We start from the raw sequence: 19,061 nt of genomic DNA, 5'->3' as shown, positions 1-19,061 counted from the left end.
CTTGGTTATGCTAATTCCCTGTCCTATTTTTTTTATGATAATGATTATGTATATAGTTCCATGAAATGTTCCATGCAAATCGATGAGGTCCCTGCCTGGAAAAATTTACAATCCAAATATAGCAAGACTGTGCCCTAGCCACATTATTACACACCCTCCTTTATTTATGGCATAGAGTATTTATGTCAAAAAGTCTTTACAGACACTGCATGTGACCGGGAGCTCTGCTCATTTACTCCTGAACCATGCATCCATCTTCTGTTATTGATACCCTTTCCTGAATTTGAGTCCACCTCCCTTCTATTTTTCCCCAGTTCATTACTATGTGGGGCCTGAGTCTATCAAAACAAACTCTATTCCTGTCCCTCATTCAGCACCAGGTCATTTTCTGTAGCAATATACTCAGTCCCTTCCCCAGCATCTCACGTTCATTATGTAAGGCCAGGTTCAGTAACAAGAGTTTGATAAAAGAAAAGGAGTACTTGTGGCACCTTAGAGACTAACCAATTTATTTGAGCATAAGCTTTCGTGAGTTACAGCTCACTTCATCGGATGCATGCAGTGGAAAATACAGTGGGGAGATTTTATATACACAGAGAACATGAAACAATGGGTGTTACCATACACACTGTAACAAGAGTGGTCAGCTAAGGTGAAGTGATGATGAAGTGAGCTATAGCTCACGAAAACTTATGCTCTAATAAATTTGTTAGTCTCTAAGGTGCCACAAGTACTCCTTTTCTTTTTACAGGTAAGGTGAGCTGTTACCAGCAGGAGAGTGGGGCGGAAAAAACCTTTTGTAGTGATAATCAAGGTGGGCCATTTTCAGCAGTTGACAAGAACATGTGAGGAACAGTGGGGGATGGGGGGAAATAAACATGGGGAAATAGTTTTACTTTGTGTAATGACACATCCATTCCCAGTCTTTATTCAAGCCTAAGTTAATTGTATCCAGTTTGCAAATTAATTCCAATTCAGCAGTCTCTCGCTGGAGTCTGTTTTTGAAGTCTTTTTGTTGAAGAATTGCCACTTTTAGGTCTGTAATCGAGTGACCAAAGAGATTGAAGTGTTCTCCGACTGGTTTATGAATGTTATAATTCTTGACATCTGATTTGTGTCCATTTATTCTTTTACGTGAGACTGTCCAGTTTGGCCAATGTACATGGCAGAGGGGCATTGCTGGCACATGATGGCATATATCACACTGGTAGATGTACAGGTGAACGAGCCTCTGATAGTGTGGCTGATGTGATTAGGTCCTATGATGGTGTCCCCTGAATAGATATGTGGACACAGTTGGCAACGGGCTTTGTTGCAAGGATAGGTTCCTGGGTTAGTGGTTCTGTTGTGTGGTGCGTGGTTGTTGGTGAGTATTTGCTTCAGGTTGAGGGGCTGTCTGTAAGCAAGGACTGACCTGTCTCCCAAGAGCTGTGAGAGTGATGGGTCGTCCTTCAGGATAGGTTGTAGATCCTTGAGGATGCGTTGGAGAGGTTTTAGTTGGGGACTGAAGGTGATGGCTAGTGGCATTCTGTTATTTTCTTTGTTAGGTCTGTCCTGTAGTAGGTAACTTCTGGGTACTCTTCTGGCTCTGTCAATCTGTTTCTTCACTTCAGCAGGTGGGTACTGTAGTTGTAAGAATGCTTGATAGAGATCTGGGAGGTGTTTGTCTCTGTCTGAGGGGTTAGAGCAAATGCGGTTGTATCGGAGAGTGTGGCTGTAGACAGTGGATCGTGTGGTGTGGTCTGGATGAAAACTGGAGGCATGTAGGTAGGCATAGCAGTCAGTAGGTTTCCGGTATAGGGTGGTGTTTATGTGACCATCACTTATTAGCACCGTAGTATCCAGGAAGCGGATCTCTTGTGTGGACTGGTCCAGGCTGAGGTTGATGGTGGGATGGAAATTGTTGAAATCATGGTGGAATTCCTCAAGGTGCCACAAGTACTCCTTTTCTTTTTGCGGATACAGACTAACACAGCTGCTACTCTGAAAAGAGTTTGATACTGTCCTCTACATTTTCTGAAAAATGCTCCCTTCCTAGGGACATCTAAACCTTGATGGGTGCGAGATTATTCTGGCTCCCAAAATGGGCTGCAAATTAGTTTCCATTTGCTAAAATGTGATGATATATTTTGGCTCCAGGAGAGAGAGAGAACTGGAAAATATAGCCTTGCTGGAACACTGGTAACTGAAACCCAAGATTCTGGTTTGTTTATTCTGCTTTCTGGACTTTTCCTTATCCATGAGATACAATATTTTTAAATGAAAACCTTATGCAAATATTGTTATGGTAAATGTGATAATGAAATGTATGTGGATATTATTATTTAACATATATATTGCAGAAGCATCTAGGAAAGAAACCAACGGCCCTATTGTGCTGGATGCTGTACAAAGATACAGTAAATGACAGTCCCTGCCCCAAAGAGCTTATTTGCTGGAGTTGGAGGAGATGGGGAAATAAATGTAATGGCCAGAACTCATTTCCATGCAATGGTGACACCTGATTTTGGGCTAAGGGTTTACCAAGCGAGAATAGAAGGGACAGGTTAGACACAAGACCAGAGTACTAAAGGAAGGACAGAGGGTGAAATCCTGATTCCATTTAAGTCAATGATAAAACTTGCAGGATTTCATCTAGAGAAACCAGATCAGATCCTTGGCCCACAGTGGCACGAAGTAGTCGGAAACCTACAATATCAATGGTGATTCTCCCAGTGCTGGGCGAATCTCTCACTGGCATAGAGACAATCACAGCATGTGTGACTGAAATGCAACTGTACTCCAGTGATCTGTCTGCCAGGTGGCCCCTTGGGTTGTGGGCAGCTGAAGAGTTTTGGTCAGCCCAGAAGTAGCTCTATTTAAGTCATAGGGCTTGCATGGCATCCATTCACCCTGGGACCAGAAAAGTAAAAAAGGTGACTTAGAGCCACTTTTTCTCTCCCTTCAGTTGCACTAACCATAACTTGGCCACAACCACTGGTTGAGCCCATTATGGCAATAAATTCAAAGTAATGTATTAAACTGAGGCCATTTGAAATAACGTGGCCCAGAGTTCTAGAATTTAGCTTTTGTATTTCTTCCTAATAATATTTTTACAGTTTTTTCATTTAAATACAAATTTATGTAAAGGATAGAATTCTGCCAGTGTGATTCTGATTCCAATTTTATCAGTGTAAATCAAGAGTAATTCTCTTGAAGTTAATTGAGGTAGACCAGTGTAAAACTGGTGAGTGAAATCACACTGGGGCCATATGGATGTTCATCTGAGACTGTGAATTCCTTTCACATCTCATTTACTAATAATGAAAAGAGGAGAATTTTATCCAAGAGAAACAAGTAGGTCTTTTGCTGCCTGTCACAGCTATGGTTCTAAAGATATGTCTACACAGCAAAAGCTGTGCACAGGCTCATCTACACCCAAGCTAGCTTGAATACAGCTAATACAGGAAACAATACCTGGAAAGACAGCACAGTGTGGGCTCCATCACAGGTAATGCAAGCCTGGCATGGATCTTGGGTATGAACTTGGCTTGGTCGCCTGCTCTGAAGCCCACACTGTGCTGTCTTCAATGCTATTACCCACACAAGCTGGATTCAAGCTAGTTCAGGTAGTCTAGCCCATGCTCAGCTTCTTCTGTGCAGACACACCCTAGGGTTCCTTCCCATTTTTAAACAAGGAAATTGACAGTGTGATAAACACCATGGAGACTAACGGCTTTGAGGTGAGCAAAATAATTTCACAGGAAACTGAAAATAAAGGCTGCAGAAACCATAAGGGAATAAAAGGACACAGTATCCTGATTTCTGCTTCCTTGAGTCTAGATAAACGCTACTAACCAGGGTGGTGGATGGCACATTAAAGAACAGGTGGTCTTAGAGATAACATGGATCTGTTCCATTGAGGGTTTTATAGCTCAGTATATATTGGAAATGGATCTGATAGCACACAAGGTTCCAGTGCAGGATGGGTAGAATGGGCCTAATAGATAGTCTTTGGTTTATACCACTTAAAAGTATTATTTATCAGTTGCAGCTTCTTCATTACTTTCTTGCTTAGGTCTAGACAGCATGGTTGCAACTGTCTAGCCTGGATATGACAAATGCATGAACTACTGAGGCGAGGAATTTATCCAAGATAAAGAGACTGAATCTTATTAGCTGGAGATGGCGGGAGCAGCTAACGGTAACTGACTGTGGAAAGCTGCCACCCCAATACACCTCTTTGTGATCAGATGTGAATCAGTTTCCCCCACTGTCGTTTGGTCTTCTCTGATTGTAGGAGAGTCTTGGCCATCCAGACAGCCCACGTTGCAGATTCCTGCTTCTTTTGGGGCCACAGAGTCCTTTATCAAAGGACAACAGAAAGGTAAACGAAACAAAACCTTCAGCCCTGCTGTGCCCAGCTAACCACCTCTTCCTCCCAAGCACACCTCACCCACTACAGTTTGTCCCCACGCTTTGTCTCAGGCTCCTGTGCCTTCATTGACCCCACAGTCCAGAGGCTGACACACTCCCCACCCCAGAGTTCATGTAGGCTACAGCTCCTCAGGAACCCTATCTCAAGTCAGGCTTCCAGCTGACCCCTGCTCTGCTCTGCTTCCCCCTTCTCAGCCTTCTTTCAGGTTGCTTCCCAGAGGGACGGCATTTCCCACCTCCTCTCCTCTCCATTTCTCTACGTGGACTCATCCAGCTCATTATGGAGGAAAAAAACCCACAAACCCCTGCTCTCCCCCACCTGGACTTTATCTCTAATTAGGCCTGGCCCATCCTCCAGGTGATGCTGGCTAATTGGCCTCTCAAGCCCATTATGTGGGGTACACACCCTATTACACTGATGTTATTTGATTTTCCGGGGTCAGTGATGTGCTCAGCATGACCTTCAGACTAAGCACTATCTTGACTGACAGAGGGTATGTGTCTTTGACTGTAGGTGAAGTGATGGTGTTTACCACCTCCTCAGAGCATTCACATCTTTCAAGCATCATTTTGGGCTTTCCTGGTTTCAGTTTGCACTGTTCTTCTGCTTAATTTCTTGCTTTGCTGTAAATTGTGGAATAACAACTTGAGTTACAATCTCTACAACTTTGCAGCATTTCTAAGTCAGTTCTCCTAGGGTTTCTAGCCTGTAGCCCTGCCATTTGTGTTGTGATCTCACAAAATAAGCAAGGCTAATCTTCTTAGATTCTCTCAGGATTTAGACGAGACACCTGCAAGGAACACATAGATGCTGAGTCAATAATGAACCAATGCATGATAGTGAGCACCATTCTGATGCTGAAATCTTTCAAATCAGACATAAAAGTGGAACCTCCTGATCACTTGTAGTCAGTAATCACTAAGGAGTCTGGCTCTTTTCACAGGAAAAGTCTTGGTAAATTCCCAGTTCTAGATAATTGCAGTCTGCCTCCTTAGTTTCCTTTAAGTTTTAATGGGAAAATACATTATTTTCTGCTCTTTCTTCTAGACTGTTTTGTGGTGCTGATATGCACTCTCAAAAAAAGTTTCCTTATTTCCACACCCAAGCAGTTATTAGATGATTTTATATAAAGACTAACATTTTATTATACATTACATATACATGTACACATTAAAGAGTCAGAGAGAGCACGCACACCGCGTGGTGTGGCAAAAAGGTTTTATCAGCATGCCCTTGGAATTCCAATGTATTTACAAAAGGTGAAGCTATTGTACAAGTGACTTCTGCAGATCAGCACAAACGGATACCAATAAAACTTTTATATAACACTGCACCATCATGTGTTCTGTGTATGTCATATACTTGATTGAAAACTATTTTTAAATGCTTTAGAGACTTTTAAAACTTTTCATTGGTACTCTTTTTTTCATATCCCTCTGCAAAGCCAGGTCCCTAAGCCCTGGTCTACACTGAGGGAGGGAATCAATCTAAATTTCTCAACTTCAGCTACGTGAATAATTTAGCTGAAGTTGACGTACTTAGACCTATTCACCACAGTGTCTTCACTATGGTGAGTCGACTGCTGCCGCTCCCCCGTCGACTCTGCCTGCACCTCTCATGGCAGTGGAGTACAGGAGTCGACTGGAGAGCACTCGGGGGTCGATTTATCATGTCTAGACTAGACATAATAAATCAGCCCCTGCTGGATCGATCACAGCCCGCCGATCCAGCAGGTAGTGTAGACATACCCTAAGTATCAAAAGTTCAACTGTACAGACCTCCGAGGAAGAAGAAAATTATAACTAACATACGTATGATACCTTTAAAAATTAACTTAGTTAGTTTTTCTACCAATAATAATCTTATGATTATTAGCATCAGTCCAATATCTCAATGTCTTTCAGAGCTGGAAGTAAGTGCCCATTGAGAAGTTATGGATCTCCCAATTCCCAAAGTATACTGGGGCAAACCTTAGTGATGGCCAGATGTAAGCTATTAGACCTTACTCACACTGGAAGCTCTTTTGGGGAGGGGATGTTTTTTTGCTATATGTCCACACAGTACCTAGCAAGACTGTGCCTGATTCCGGATTAGGAGCTCTAGGTGCCACTGCAATTCAAAATTAAAATTTGTTACTGGGCTAGGGCTGTATACTGCCCATCCTGAATCTCAGCTTAATGTTGTTTTGGGTGGAAATAGCACATTTAAAAGGTGGGAAGTATAAGGAAACATGTCTCTGTCCGGTTGTTTTATAGAAATGATAACCTTGTGATGGTGTTTAAGTCTTTGGAATGTTAGAAAAAGATGGATTATCCGGTGGACAGCAGTTAGGCAATCAAAGGTGCATGATAAGTGCTATTTATAACAAAGTTCCATGATTAATCACGACTGTCACCTCCTAGTAAGTGTGTATGTGTGTATCTGTCTGTCTGTATGTACATGTATGTATATGTCCCTTTCCATCACAGGGGTATTACAAAGAGTAATTTATTATTTTTATTATTCATTTATTATTTGTATTTTAGTAGTGCCCTAAGAGCCCCAATCATTGACCAGGGCTCCATCATTCTACGTGCTGTACAAACACAGAACAAAAATATGCCCGAAAGAATTAGAGCTTTAAAGAGTTTTGAGATCCCCAGATAGACCATATATAAATATACAATGTATTATTAGTCTGTGTCACACAGGGGGAGCCCAAACCAAAACCCACATTCCAAACTAACTCCCCTTATAAGACCCTATTGTCACTTGCTTATATCTTTGTGAAATTTTAACCATTTGGACTGAAATTTTCCATGCCAGGTGTCTTCCTCAGCCTGAATTTCTTTGGCAAATTTCAGCCAACTGTTTCTGAGAACAAGGCTAATGAAGAATACATTATTTTGAGATGTTAAAAAATTCTTCAGACCTTTTCTTTGAAATGCTTTAGCTCCTCTATGCTTTGGAGCAGGGACTTGAAATTTGCCAGCAGAGTGGGCTGTGTGTCTGGGACATGCCTTTTGCCACCCCCATGAAAATCCACCCACATTTTGCAAAGTTATAAACCTTTGAATATGTGCAGTTCACAGGTGCTCAGTAGAGACTTCTTTGATTTTAACAGCTAAAATCTGACTTTGCAACTTTAATTATGTTTGTAATGTAGCATGTGTGTGTATAATATGAATAGTAGTGTTGGGAAAATATGACTTATGCAGAGGAAAAAATTATTTCTATACTGTGTTGAAATATAACGAGAAGTCCGATAGCACCTTAAAGACTAACAGATTTATTTGGGCATAAGCTTTCGTGGGTAAAAAAACGCACTTCTTCAGACGCATGAGAAAACTACAGATACAAGCATAATTATACTGGCACATGAAGAGAAGGGAGTTGAAGGTGCTGAAGTATTTTTTTCACAATACTCAGCAGAAGTAGTACTTCATTTAATAAGAAACTAATAAACACAGAATCATAGTAATGTTAGGCTGGAAGAGACCTCGAGAGGTCATCTAGTCAATCCCCTCACCCCGCCCCCCAGCTGAGGCAGAACCAACTATATGTAGCTAGACCATCCCTGACAGATGTTTGTCTAACCTGTTATTAAAAATCTCCAATGATGGGGATTCCACAACCTCCCATGGAAGTCTATTCCAGTGCTTAACTACCCTTATAGTTGGAAAGTTTTCCCCAATATCTACCCTAAATCTGCCTTGCTGCAGATTAAGCTGATTACATACTAAGCAGCCTGTTGATTCGAGTTTTCTGAAAATTTCCACTTGCTATTTCCTGTCTCTAAGGCCTAAATTGTGCTTCTTCAGTCTGCCCTGTCTAGTGGTGGTACTGCCGCAGTAATAGCGCAAGGAAGGAATCGTGTCCCAAAACAGTTAAGGTTCCTTCCCACCTTTCCTGTGTTTTTTAGGGAGGTGGATAGTAATCTGCTACTGGTCTTGATCAGTAGCACATTGCTAACCCTCCCTGCAGTTGAGCTGCACTGGCCATAGCATAGAGTCCAGGATTCCTCCACTCAAGGGGAGTAGCAGGTGGGAAGTGCATATTTACATCTGTGTGTCTGGACCCAAGGGCAGGGCTTTATGCTGACAAGCCAAACTATTTTTGATGTTGGTAAAGATTAGTCTAAAGATGGCAACAAATTCTGTATGTAATGTATTTGGAATGGATCAGGTTGTAAATTCTTTGGAGCAGGAACCATGTCTTCTTAGGGACCTGAAAGCAAGATCCCTCAGCTGGGCTTTTCCTTCTCCACTGATGATTCCCAGTTTGTAGAGTTTTACCGGGAAACTTCCCCAGCCAGGCTGAATTAGCCCCCCAGCTCCCTAGGTGAGACCAGTCATCACATGCTCAGCTCTGCTCTTTCTGCTAGTTCAGGGCTGCTGCCTGCTGTGAGTGTGTCTGGATGCTGGGCTAGAAGACTACAATTTGGATTTTAGTACAGTTGTGTAATCTGCACCTTGAGCCCTGCACCCCTTTGTGGTGAGGGAAAATCCTGGGACCGAAGCAGCCTGCCCTGAAGAGGATCCCTGCCAGCAGAAATCAGCCCCTCTTTAGCAGCTGAGGAATCCAGAGTCATCTCTGAACTTGAGGATCATTCATGGAGTTTGTGAGTGCACCATCTTTTAATCCGTCAGGAAATTTGTTTTCGGGACCCCCTACTCACTGAACTGTGTCCTCAAGCCAGGGAGTAAGGGTTTGGGGGTTTTATAACCTGCTGCATATTAAACCTGTGGAGGGATTTACCACCTTCTCCCACTTGCGAGTCCTTTGGGCTGTACTGAACCCAGTCAGCCACACTGCTAAACCACTGCAGAGAAGAATTTTGTAGTCATAGGTCATCAAGGTCCCCAACAAAATATGTGTACCAACAGGACACTAATCTTACATTTGCTACATCAAGTCACGTGACTGGGGAAAGTCACAGGTATTAGCAGCATGGGCACCAGTGAACCTAAAAATAGTGTTTTACCCTGTTATGTTATATTTGTCTCCTGTTTAATATAATTATTGTGTTGAATATATTGTACGTGTTTGTGTTATTTCTTGGAAGTCTCCAACTATCTGGCAAGTAAATGGGATTACCCTGTGATTAGAATTTTCCTCCCAAGCTGCTCTGGTGACCCTGCCAAGAAGAAGCAAGGGGGGTGGAGCCACCACCAAATAAATTCATAGGAAAAAATAAAGAAGATACACCCTGCTGAGTAGGTGGCGGGATCCAGAAGAACCCAGACCTGTCCATCAAAACAGATTGGCAGATTGCAGTAAGCAGGTTGGCATTAAAGAAGGTAACCGGGTGGAGAGGGTGTGCTAGACTTGTGTTATTTGTTTATATTCATCCTTTGTAATTTGACCTAGTTTCCACTTTTTGTAGGACTCTTTTCTGATTTTTAGATCATTTGTTAAGCCAGGGTGGTCTCCTGCCATACTTCCTATCTTTCCTACACAGTGGGATAGTTTGCTCTTGTGCCCTTAATATCTCTCTGAAAAACTGCCAACTGTCTTCAATTGTTTTTCCCCTTAGACTTGCTTCCCACGGGATCTTATCTACCAACTCCCTGAGTTTGCTAAAGTCTGCCTTCTTGAAATCCATTGTCTTTATTTTGCTGTTTTTCCTCCTACCATTTCTTGAACTCTACCCTTTCATGATCACTTTCACCCAAGCTGCCTTCCACTTTCAAATTCTCAACCAGTTCCTCCCTATTTGTCAAAATCAAGTCTAGAACAGCCTCTCCTCTAGTAGCTTTCTCCACCTTCTGAAATCAAAAATTGTCTCCAATACATTCCAAGAACTTCTGTGCCCTGCTGTGTTATTTTCCCAACAGATGTCTAAGTAGTTGAAGTCCCGCATCACCACTAACTCCTGTGCTTTGGATGATTTTGTTAGTTGTTTAAAAAAAGCCTCATGCACCTCTTCTTCCTGATTAGGTTACTTGACTAATCATAATGGAGAAGAACTGATTTAACATGGAGCCAAGTACCTATGACAGTAGCAGGGCAGGCAGAGAGTTAGATTATGCTGGACAAACATGGGCTAACAGGCACAATCCCTCCCCCAGCTCCCAGGCATACAGGGGCAATTCACATGCTGCATCTTACTTTTGGGTGATTGCAGCCTGCACCCCGCAGCACTCCCAGCTAGCTCTATGAGATGGCATGGAGAAAGGGCCATGGCCATGGTCCTGACTCTTCCTCATCCCCTCTGTATAGACTCTTGGGGTGCAAGGAGGAAGCAGTCTTTGAGCTCCTCCAAGCATGGGAAGGACACTGGTGAGTCTAGATCTTCTGCATGGTGCATAACTGGGTTGGGGAAGGCTCCTTGTGCCTCTCCCCACCACTCCCTATTCATATTTACCCAGAGGCAGTTTGGTCCAGAGGCGAGATAATACAGAAACTGTTCTGATGTGAGCCTGGGCTAGATGAGGGATTAATATTCCACCAGCAGAAAAATAGGGAAGACACATTCACCTTGAAACCTCTAGCTATTCCAGTATTTTAACTTGTACATGTACATTTAGGCTTTTCCTTTTTAATCAGCAGATTCTTACAGTATATAAGTATATACATTTTTACGAGTCATGAATCATGACATTTAATTTTCTTCATCAACATTAGTGGGTATTTGTTTATAACAATGGGCCTGAGCTTATCTAGTACTAGACAAATTTTATATTACAAAATGATTGCTGAGCATAGGAAGGTGTGTTCATTTGCATTTAAATTCACTTTCAAAACAGTGAAATCCTGCCACCTTCTGGATAGTAACCAAAATAAGAGAAATTTCTTCTAGTCAGCCTTAAAGGATGCTGGAAAAAAGTACCCTCTACTGATGATGAACATTCATTGCTCTTTTTCACCACATTTTAAAAATTAAGTGTTAGGCTGTATAAAAATAATAGTTCTTATTAATCCACAGGCAAAACAATCATATTAAGTATTAAAGGGCTTCCCCGCTCACTAGTAATAGCTAACCAAGTTGCAAACAACTTTAAAATGTTCAATTCTTAATCTTTTCTGATAGTGACTTTGCTGCTCATGTTTATACTTTCAGGTCTGCTACCAAAACATAACAGAATTTCTATCCACACAGTGTAAATAGCTTATTAACTGTTCAATAAAAATCCCTATATTAGCAGTACTAGTGATAAATGCATTAAATGAATATATATAAAAACAAAGTCAAATGGGACAGAGAAAGATAGTGTGGTTTTCATGTTATGGTTGAATAAAATAAGTTATAAAGGCACAAGTGGGAAGATTATTTCTCCATTCATATGGCATGCAGCACTTAATACAAATAAAATTGCTAATGCATGTAGGTGATCATCTGAAGTAATAAATGTCTGAAAATTAAGCATTTTAAATTGTGCTTCCAGGACTAGTCAGAGGAAGGCTGCAGAATAATGCAATGCACAGTACCTTATTTTGGCTACAAAGTCTAGCTGTTCTTGTGCTTGGATGAGATCAGCCAGCTGTTTTTGCAGAGACATATCCTTACCATGGGCTTGTCTAATAAATGGATGCTCTAAAAGGTGGGTGACTGAAGGACGCTTTTCAAAATCCTTAATAAGACACCTGCGGAAATAGAGCAATAGCAGTACACATACAGTACATGCTGTTTGATAACAAAATCATTTAATTGGACTTGAACATTAAACTGTTGACTTATTCTCTGGCAGTTCTGTCACAGAAACCAGATTGCTTTTTCTACTTATTGGTATTATTAATTATATGAGAGGACCATATTCACTTTTCATTTACAGTGGAGTAAATCTGGAACAACATTACTTAACTCAATGGAGTTACTTAACACTTATAACACTGGTGTAACAGAGCAGAACTTGGACCAGTAAACATATGTCAATCTTTTAAAAAAGAGTAAACAGCATAAAGTACAGGTTTGCAGCTTTACTATAGTCTTGTTTGAAGTATCCATTCAAAGTAGTTTTCATCTGAGAACAAAGAGTAAAGTCCTGGAGTAATTAATTTCCTACATATTATCCAATGGGAATTCTGACTGAGTGAGGACTGCAGGATTTAGCCCAAAAAATAAATGAGTAAGTGAACACTGCTCAGAACAATTTGATGCCAAGTTTTTAATAAACTAAGAATGTTTTCAATGGGCTCTTACATGCTATGGTGATGGGTATTAGTATAAGAACCTTGACAGGTAAATTAGTAAACCTACTTAATATAGATCAGACTAGACACAAATGACTCAGACTTAAATGCTAACTAGGATGGGCAAGTTCAATCGCTGACAGGGTCAGGTGATCTCGTAATGAGCAAACAGACAGAGCTTATGAAATTAACATGGAATAATGCTTAACTAATAAATATCATAGCATACTGTCAAAGATCTAAAATCTAGGAAGCCATGATAAGAAGTATAATTCAGTGCCAGTACAGTAAAGCTGGAATAATATGCTCCAAATAGAGAAATGCATTTAAACTATCAGATTTTTTTCAAAACTGTCCTTTAATTTCTTTTTGTATTAGTTTGTTCAATTTTATTTAGTTCAGTAATTATACTGTGATTATAACCTTTTGATCATTTGAGAATCAGCAAAGGAAAAACTATATTACAGTATATATGGCAATCCTAGCATATATCTATCATTTCAGGGAACTCCTACTGGACTCCAGTGCAAGATGAGACTGTCTGAATAGATGCTTTAAAATTAAAATGTTTTACACTTCATATTTACCGATGTTTCATGAAGCAATTACACTAAATATACATTTAAAGAAGTCTTTCCTTTACATGAGAAAATTTGTCAAGCAGAGGATACCATTTTACACAAAAAGTGCAATGAAACTTTCATACCTTTTATAGCGCTCAATACTCTACCAATAGCAATCCGCAGACTTTAAAATTATATCTAGAACATTATACATTTTAGTTTATTACAAAATGCACTAGCAAATTATTAAAGCTCAGCCTCACCTTGAATATTTTCTAGAACATTAAAGCCTGGTTCCCAGAATAATCCTGCAACATCTGTCTTTCAAAATAATTTTAATAATTGTGGTTCATCGGGACCATTTTCACAGCCCTTCTCGTTGACCTTCATCTAGTCCAGAAAAGACAGCCTGTAAAATGTTCTGTCAGTTTTACAATTGGTCAGGGGAGTTTTGCTATCTGTTAGAACTGGAGCTTCCTGATAGACAAACTAAACCAACAGAACCTACATTATCTCCATTCCTCTGACTGCGGAGCTATAAATACCACTCCTGTCCTGCCATGAAAAGAAATCAATCATTTGTCTTTTACATGTTCTGAGTCCTTTTTGGTTTGTTTTGGGGTTTTTTGTTTTTTATCCGTGATTTTTAAAAGTGAATGCACTCACATATAAAATATTGGGCATGTCAATCTCCATTTAAATGTATACCCTTCTCTTTTGTGTGTGTGAGTTGTGTAAAAGGAGAGCGAATATTATAATGAAAATAGAGAAAAACACAAAACAAGCAGGTATTCAAAGTCTCATATTCCTTATTTAATAGAACTAGTGACTAACTTTATTTCAAATGTCTACCATGGGGAATTGGTACTGAAAAGTTTATATTGAATTCATTTGAAGTTTACCACCCTTGACGATACTAGGTTCAAAGACAACATTCCAATTGTTTTAAGGCAATCAGGTTAGAGTGAAGTCTGCACAAGAAATGGGATAGCTAAAGTGCTGTTAAAAGCACTAATAGCATGGAAACTTTTTATCTTACTGTCTTGCAGACACTAGGACAAATTCTGCTCTGAGTTACACCACTGGAAGTCTACAGAAACTCTGCTGACTAGGCCTAGAGCCACTGATAGATGGTCTTACATGTAGGGATGGCCCAGGGCTGAAGCATCCAACTGTCCATGGTACTGCATGTAGTATATTATAAAATTACCGACACTATACTGTGGTTTTGTCATGGATTCTGGTAAATGTCACAAAAATATAGTAAAAAATAGAAGTTAGAGGCATTGTTTTGTTCTCCCATTTTTAATGCAATTAAAAAGCACAATGCTTAACACAATTATTATTAACAACAACAAGGTGGACAGAACATAAGGCAGGATAGAGAACTATCAGGTTAAAAATATTTAGATAAGTTAGATGTATTCAAGTTGGCAGGGCCTGACAAAATTCATCCTAGGGTATTTAAGAAACTAGCTGAAGCAATCTGGAAACCATTAGCGATTATCCCCGAGACCTCATGGAGGACAGGTGAGATCCAAGAGGACTGGAGAAGGGAAAATATAGTGCCTATCTTTAAAAGGGGCACAAAGACTACCGAAGGAATTTCCAGTCAGCCTATATTCAATACCGGGGAAGATATTGCAACAAATTATTAAGCAATCAATTTGTGAGCACCTAGAGAATAACAGGGTAATAAGTAAAAGCCTACATGGATTTGTCAAGAACAAATCATGCTAGACCAACCTAATTTCCTTCTCTGGCAGGGCTACTGGCCTAGTGAATACGGGGGAAGCACTAGATGTGCAATGTCTTGATCTAAGTAAGGCTTTTGACATGACATTCTCAAAGCAAACTACGGAAATGTGGTCTAGATGAAATTACTATAATACGAGTGCACAACTGGTTGACAGACCAGACTGAAAGTGTAAGTATCAATGGTTCACCGTCAAACTGGGAGGATGTATTTAGTGGGATCCTGCAGGGGGTTTGTCCTGAGTCCTGAATCCAGTGCTATTCAACATTTTCATTAATGACTTGGATACTGGAATGGAGAGTATGTATAAAATGTGGGGATAACACGAAGCTGGGAGCAGTTGAAAGGAATTTGGAGGACAGGATTAGAATTAAAAATGACCTTGGCAAATTGGAGAATTAGTCTGAAATCAACAAGATGAAATTCAGTAAAGATCAGTGCACAGCACTATACTTTGGAAGAAAAATATCAAATGAACAAAGACAAAATGAGGTATAACTGGCTAGATAGTAGTACAGCAGAAAAGAATCTGGGTGTTATAGTGGATCAGAAATTGAATATGAGCCAACAATATGATGAAGTTGCAGAAAAGTCAAATATTCTGGAATGTTAGACACAGGAGCTAATTGTCCCACTCTACTTAGCACTGATGAGACCTTGGCTGAGATGCTGTGTCCAGTTCTGGGCACCACACTTTAAGAAAGATGTGGACAAATTGGGGAGAATCTAGAGAGCATCAAAAATGAAAAGAGGTTTAGACAACCTGACCTAAGAAAAAAAGTCAGAAAACTGGGCATGTTTAATCTTGAGAAAAGAAGATTTAGGGGTAACAAATAGTAACAGTCTTCAGATATCTTAAGAGCCGTTATAAAGAGGCTGGTGATCAATTGTCCTCCATGTCCACTGAAGGAAGGACAAGAACTAATCAGATTAACTTGCAGCAATGAAGATTTGGGTTAGATATTAGGAAAAACTTTATAAGGATAGTTAAGTACCAGAATAAGTTACTAAGGGAGGTTGTGAAATCCCTGTCATTGGAGGTTTTTAAGAACAGCTTAGACAAACACCTGGCAGGGATGGCTTAGGTATACTTAGTCCTGCCTCAGTGCAGGGGGATAGACAAGATAATCTCAAGGTCCCACACAGCCCTACATTTCTATTATTCTATGGATTTAGATGCTCCCATAGGGGAGAGAATAGTCAGAAAAATGTATAAAGCTCTGGAGCCAATTCTCCCAGATGGGGTCCTGAAATTCATGGTAGAAATGTCAGAAATGACAGACACATTTTGGAGACACCACACCATCTTTGTAAACCAACTCCACTCTTTAAAGAATATTTTTTAAATGATCATTTTGGGTGAAATTCCAGGCCCACTGAAGTCAATGGGAGTTTTGCTAATGGAGCTGGGATTTCACCTTTTGTGTTCAAAGGTCCCACCTTGGTCCAGATTCCCTCTGAGACACCAGGACCCCAATGCCTGCCTTTCTTCTTGCCTCCTAATAAGCAGGGGAGGGCAGAGTCACCACTAGCACATCACATAGGCTGACCTATAAAAATCCTCCACCCGGAGGAAGCAACCTAGAACTGCAGTGAAAGCAGCAACAGTATGATCAAAAAAAGAAAAGGAGTACTTGTGGCACCTTACAGACTAACCAATTTATTTGAGCATGAGCTTTCGTGAGCTACAGCTCACTTCATCGGATGATCAAAGACACACTTCACTGTCCCATGAACCATGTCCTCACCCTCCAAAGTCAACAGGACTTACCTCACAGAATACTCAGTTTCTGCAGGTAAAAGAGGGATGGTGAGGAAGAAAAGGAACAACTTGACATGGGATAAATTGTAGGCAAGTTGCTGGAGAAAGGGTCATAAATAATGTGACATGACTGGGAACAATCATTATTGGAGGCTGTATTTAGCAAGAATTTTAGTGTATGTTAAACACTCTTCCCCTCTCCTTTGTCTCTTTTTTGTCTATTTAGACTGCAAGCAGTTGAGCTGGGACCTATTTTATTGTTTATCCATAAGTTTTGTAGAGAGAGTGGCTTGAAGCTTGTATGGTAGCTGGAAGTTTTCAGGGACTCTTTACTGAGAGGTTGACTTTTACGAGAGGGGTCAGTTGTTAGATTTTAGTGTTGTTATTGTCTCCATAACCTGTCATAGGTGCCTGAAGATTAAGATTGTATCCTTCGTGTTAATATTTTAATAACTCTAATTAACTAAATAAATAGAAAGTGCCTAACATACTTTGGGCACTAGATGAATAATATTAATATAACAACAACAACAGGGAAATGAAAGTTATCCTCTGCTCTGGCCCTTTGTTTCACTGCTGTATTCTGTGAAGCCTCACTGTTCCACACTGCAGCTTATAAAGAAATTTGTTCAGCTGTTTACCACTCTCTCCTGACAAGCAAAAATTCCCAAATATCAAAAGTCATGGATATTGTAACAAATCTGCGGCCATCTAGGACTTCACTTGAGTTAGAGGTGAAACTTCATGAACTCATCACACTAGAGACTGATGACACACAGTTGATCAGTCTGGAGGTGATGAAGGGCTGAGGCCAGCTGGCAGATCCTGTCCCGGAGGAAAAGGAGAAGTTTCTTACTAAGAAGACATTGAATTGTTCTTCACTGTATCTTGCACCACCTATGCGAGGTATAGACATCTTTCACATGTGGTGCTACATATAACTCTTGGAGATTGTTGAGCTTCAGCTTGTATGATAGGCCCAACCTCTGCCAGGAGCCACAGGGTGATCTCAGTATATTGGTTGCACTGAGTTGCATGGTCAGACAGGAAAAAAGTATGTGGAAAAATAAAGAGTAAACTACTGAGTACAGTAGTTCCTTATCTAACCAGTGGACATATACTAGTAGGGATACTTCCAGTGTTTGTGACTGGTACACTAGGCTTCATCTCTCTGCCTTAGTCCCCAGTCCTGCATAGGGTCTTTATGAGAGACCTTTGAGCTTGTGCGGATCTGACTGCAGATCATCTACCCTGTCCCTGTTGTGTTTACTGCCATTCAGCAGTGTGTGTTCCAACTCACAATGGAAACTGGACTGTACAAACTCCATATGTTCACATAACTTATTTTTAGGCAGGGAAACTGTATTAGAATATTTAAAAAGGATTGAAATCCTGGGGGGAAATCTGGCAAAGTCAGGAAAAAGTATGCAGAAGCAGGAGCACATACCTTTGAAATACAGAGACATTTACATTTAAAAGATGAACATCTACAGAAGGCCTAGCACCACTTTCTTGATTAAAATCCTGGGCTTTATGCCCTACAGCAGAAGTCCTGTATCCTCGCACACTGCTCGCATGGTTTGGCTCTGCTAACATTCTCATGAGCTACTTCCCAAAGTGTTTTCTTTTATACGTTTTTAAAAGACCGTAGCTCAGAGGCAGCTATGGACCAACCACAGTCCTGTCTGCCTTATTGTCAAGAACATATCAAAATGTGTGTTGCATTATCAAAAAGATATTTAAAAGTTCATATCACTAAGGAAACTGCTCTCTGAAGTAAGAAAAGGCTTCAACTAAAATATGTTCAGGTGCCTATTTGAATACTCATCTAGGACCAATTTGGACAGTTAGTCTAATTAACATGATCAGTCCAACATCAACTGTACTGTAACTACAACTAAAACCACCAAGCCTACTGCACCTGCAAATTAATTAAATTTGTTTGGCCCATGGAATTTATACATGAAAGTCCAAGCTTGTGGGACTTCTACTTCTCATTGTACAAATTGGCTCAAAAATCCATTGCAAGATGTGTGTCATATAAGATACACTAAAATGTTGTTCAGATTTGGTATGTGTGCCTATAAAATAAAAAGAGGGGTAAGTAAGTAGGGTTGAAAAGGAAACAAACACTGTACATGTTGGCCTTGACGAAAGTCAATCCATTACTTAATTTGAAATTCTAGTATCTTCCATCATGCTTTCTTTGCTGAAAATTAATTCTCAGAATTCATTAGTGTCACTACATTAAACATAGGTTGCAGTCATTTGCTGCAATCTCACAGCCAGGCTCCTAAGCACCATTTCCATTCTGCCACAATTACTGGCAAAGATGAAGCATTTATTAGCAGGGAACAAGAGCAGACACCCACACATAGGCCTGTCTAAGATAGCTTCTAAAAATTCACTGGCTGCTTGCACTCGGACGATAACATTGTTGGAATTGCTCTG

The 19,061-nt window shown here is 40.4% G+C and overlaps 1 protein-coding gene across 1 annotated transcript in view; it reads right to left on the bottom strand.

Annotated features, from left to right (window-relative positions):
* The window catches only part of MYO3B (myosin IIIB), a 329,793-nt gene that overhangs the window by 199,329 nt on the left and 111,403 nt on the right, over positions 1–19,061 (bottom strand). The window contains exon 9 of the mRNA XM_073306891.1: positions 11,828–11,983. Within this exon, the coding sequence (XP_073162992.1) occupies positions 11,828–11,983 (156 nt within the window). The remainder of the gene's footprint in view (positions 1–11,827; positions 11,984–19,061) is intronic.

The sequence above is a fragment of the Lepidochelys kempii genome, chromosome 11 (assembly GCF_965140265.1).
Source record: "Lepidochelys kempii isolate rLepKem1 chromosome 11, rLepKem1.hap2, whole genome shotgun sequence".
Lineage (NCBI taxonomy): Eukaryota > Metazoa > Chordata > Testudines > Cheloniidae > Lepidochelys > Lepidochelys kempii.
The sequence above is the reverse complement of the archived record's forward strand: the minus strand, read 5'-3'. Positions and strand labels throughout refer to the sequence as shown.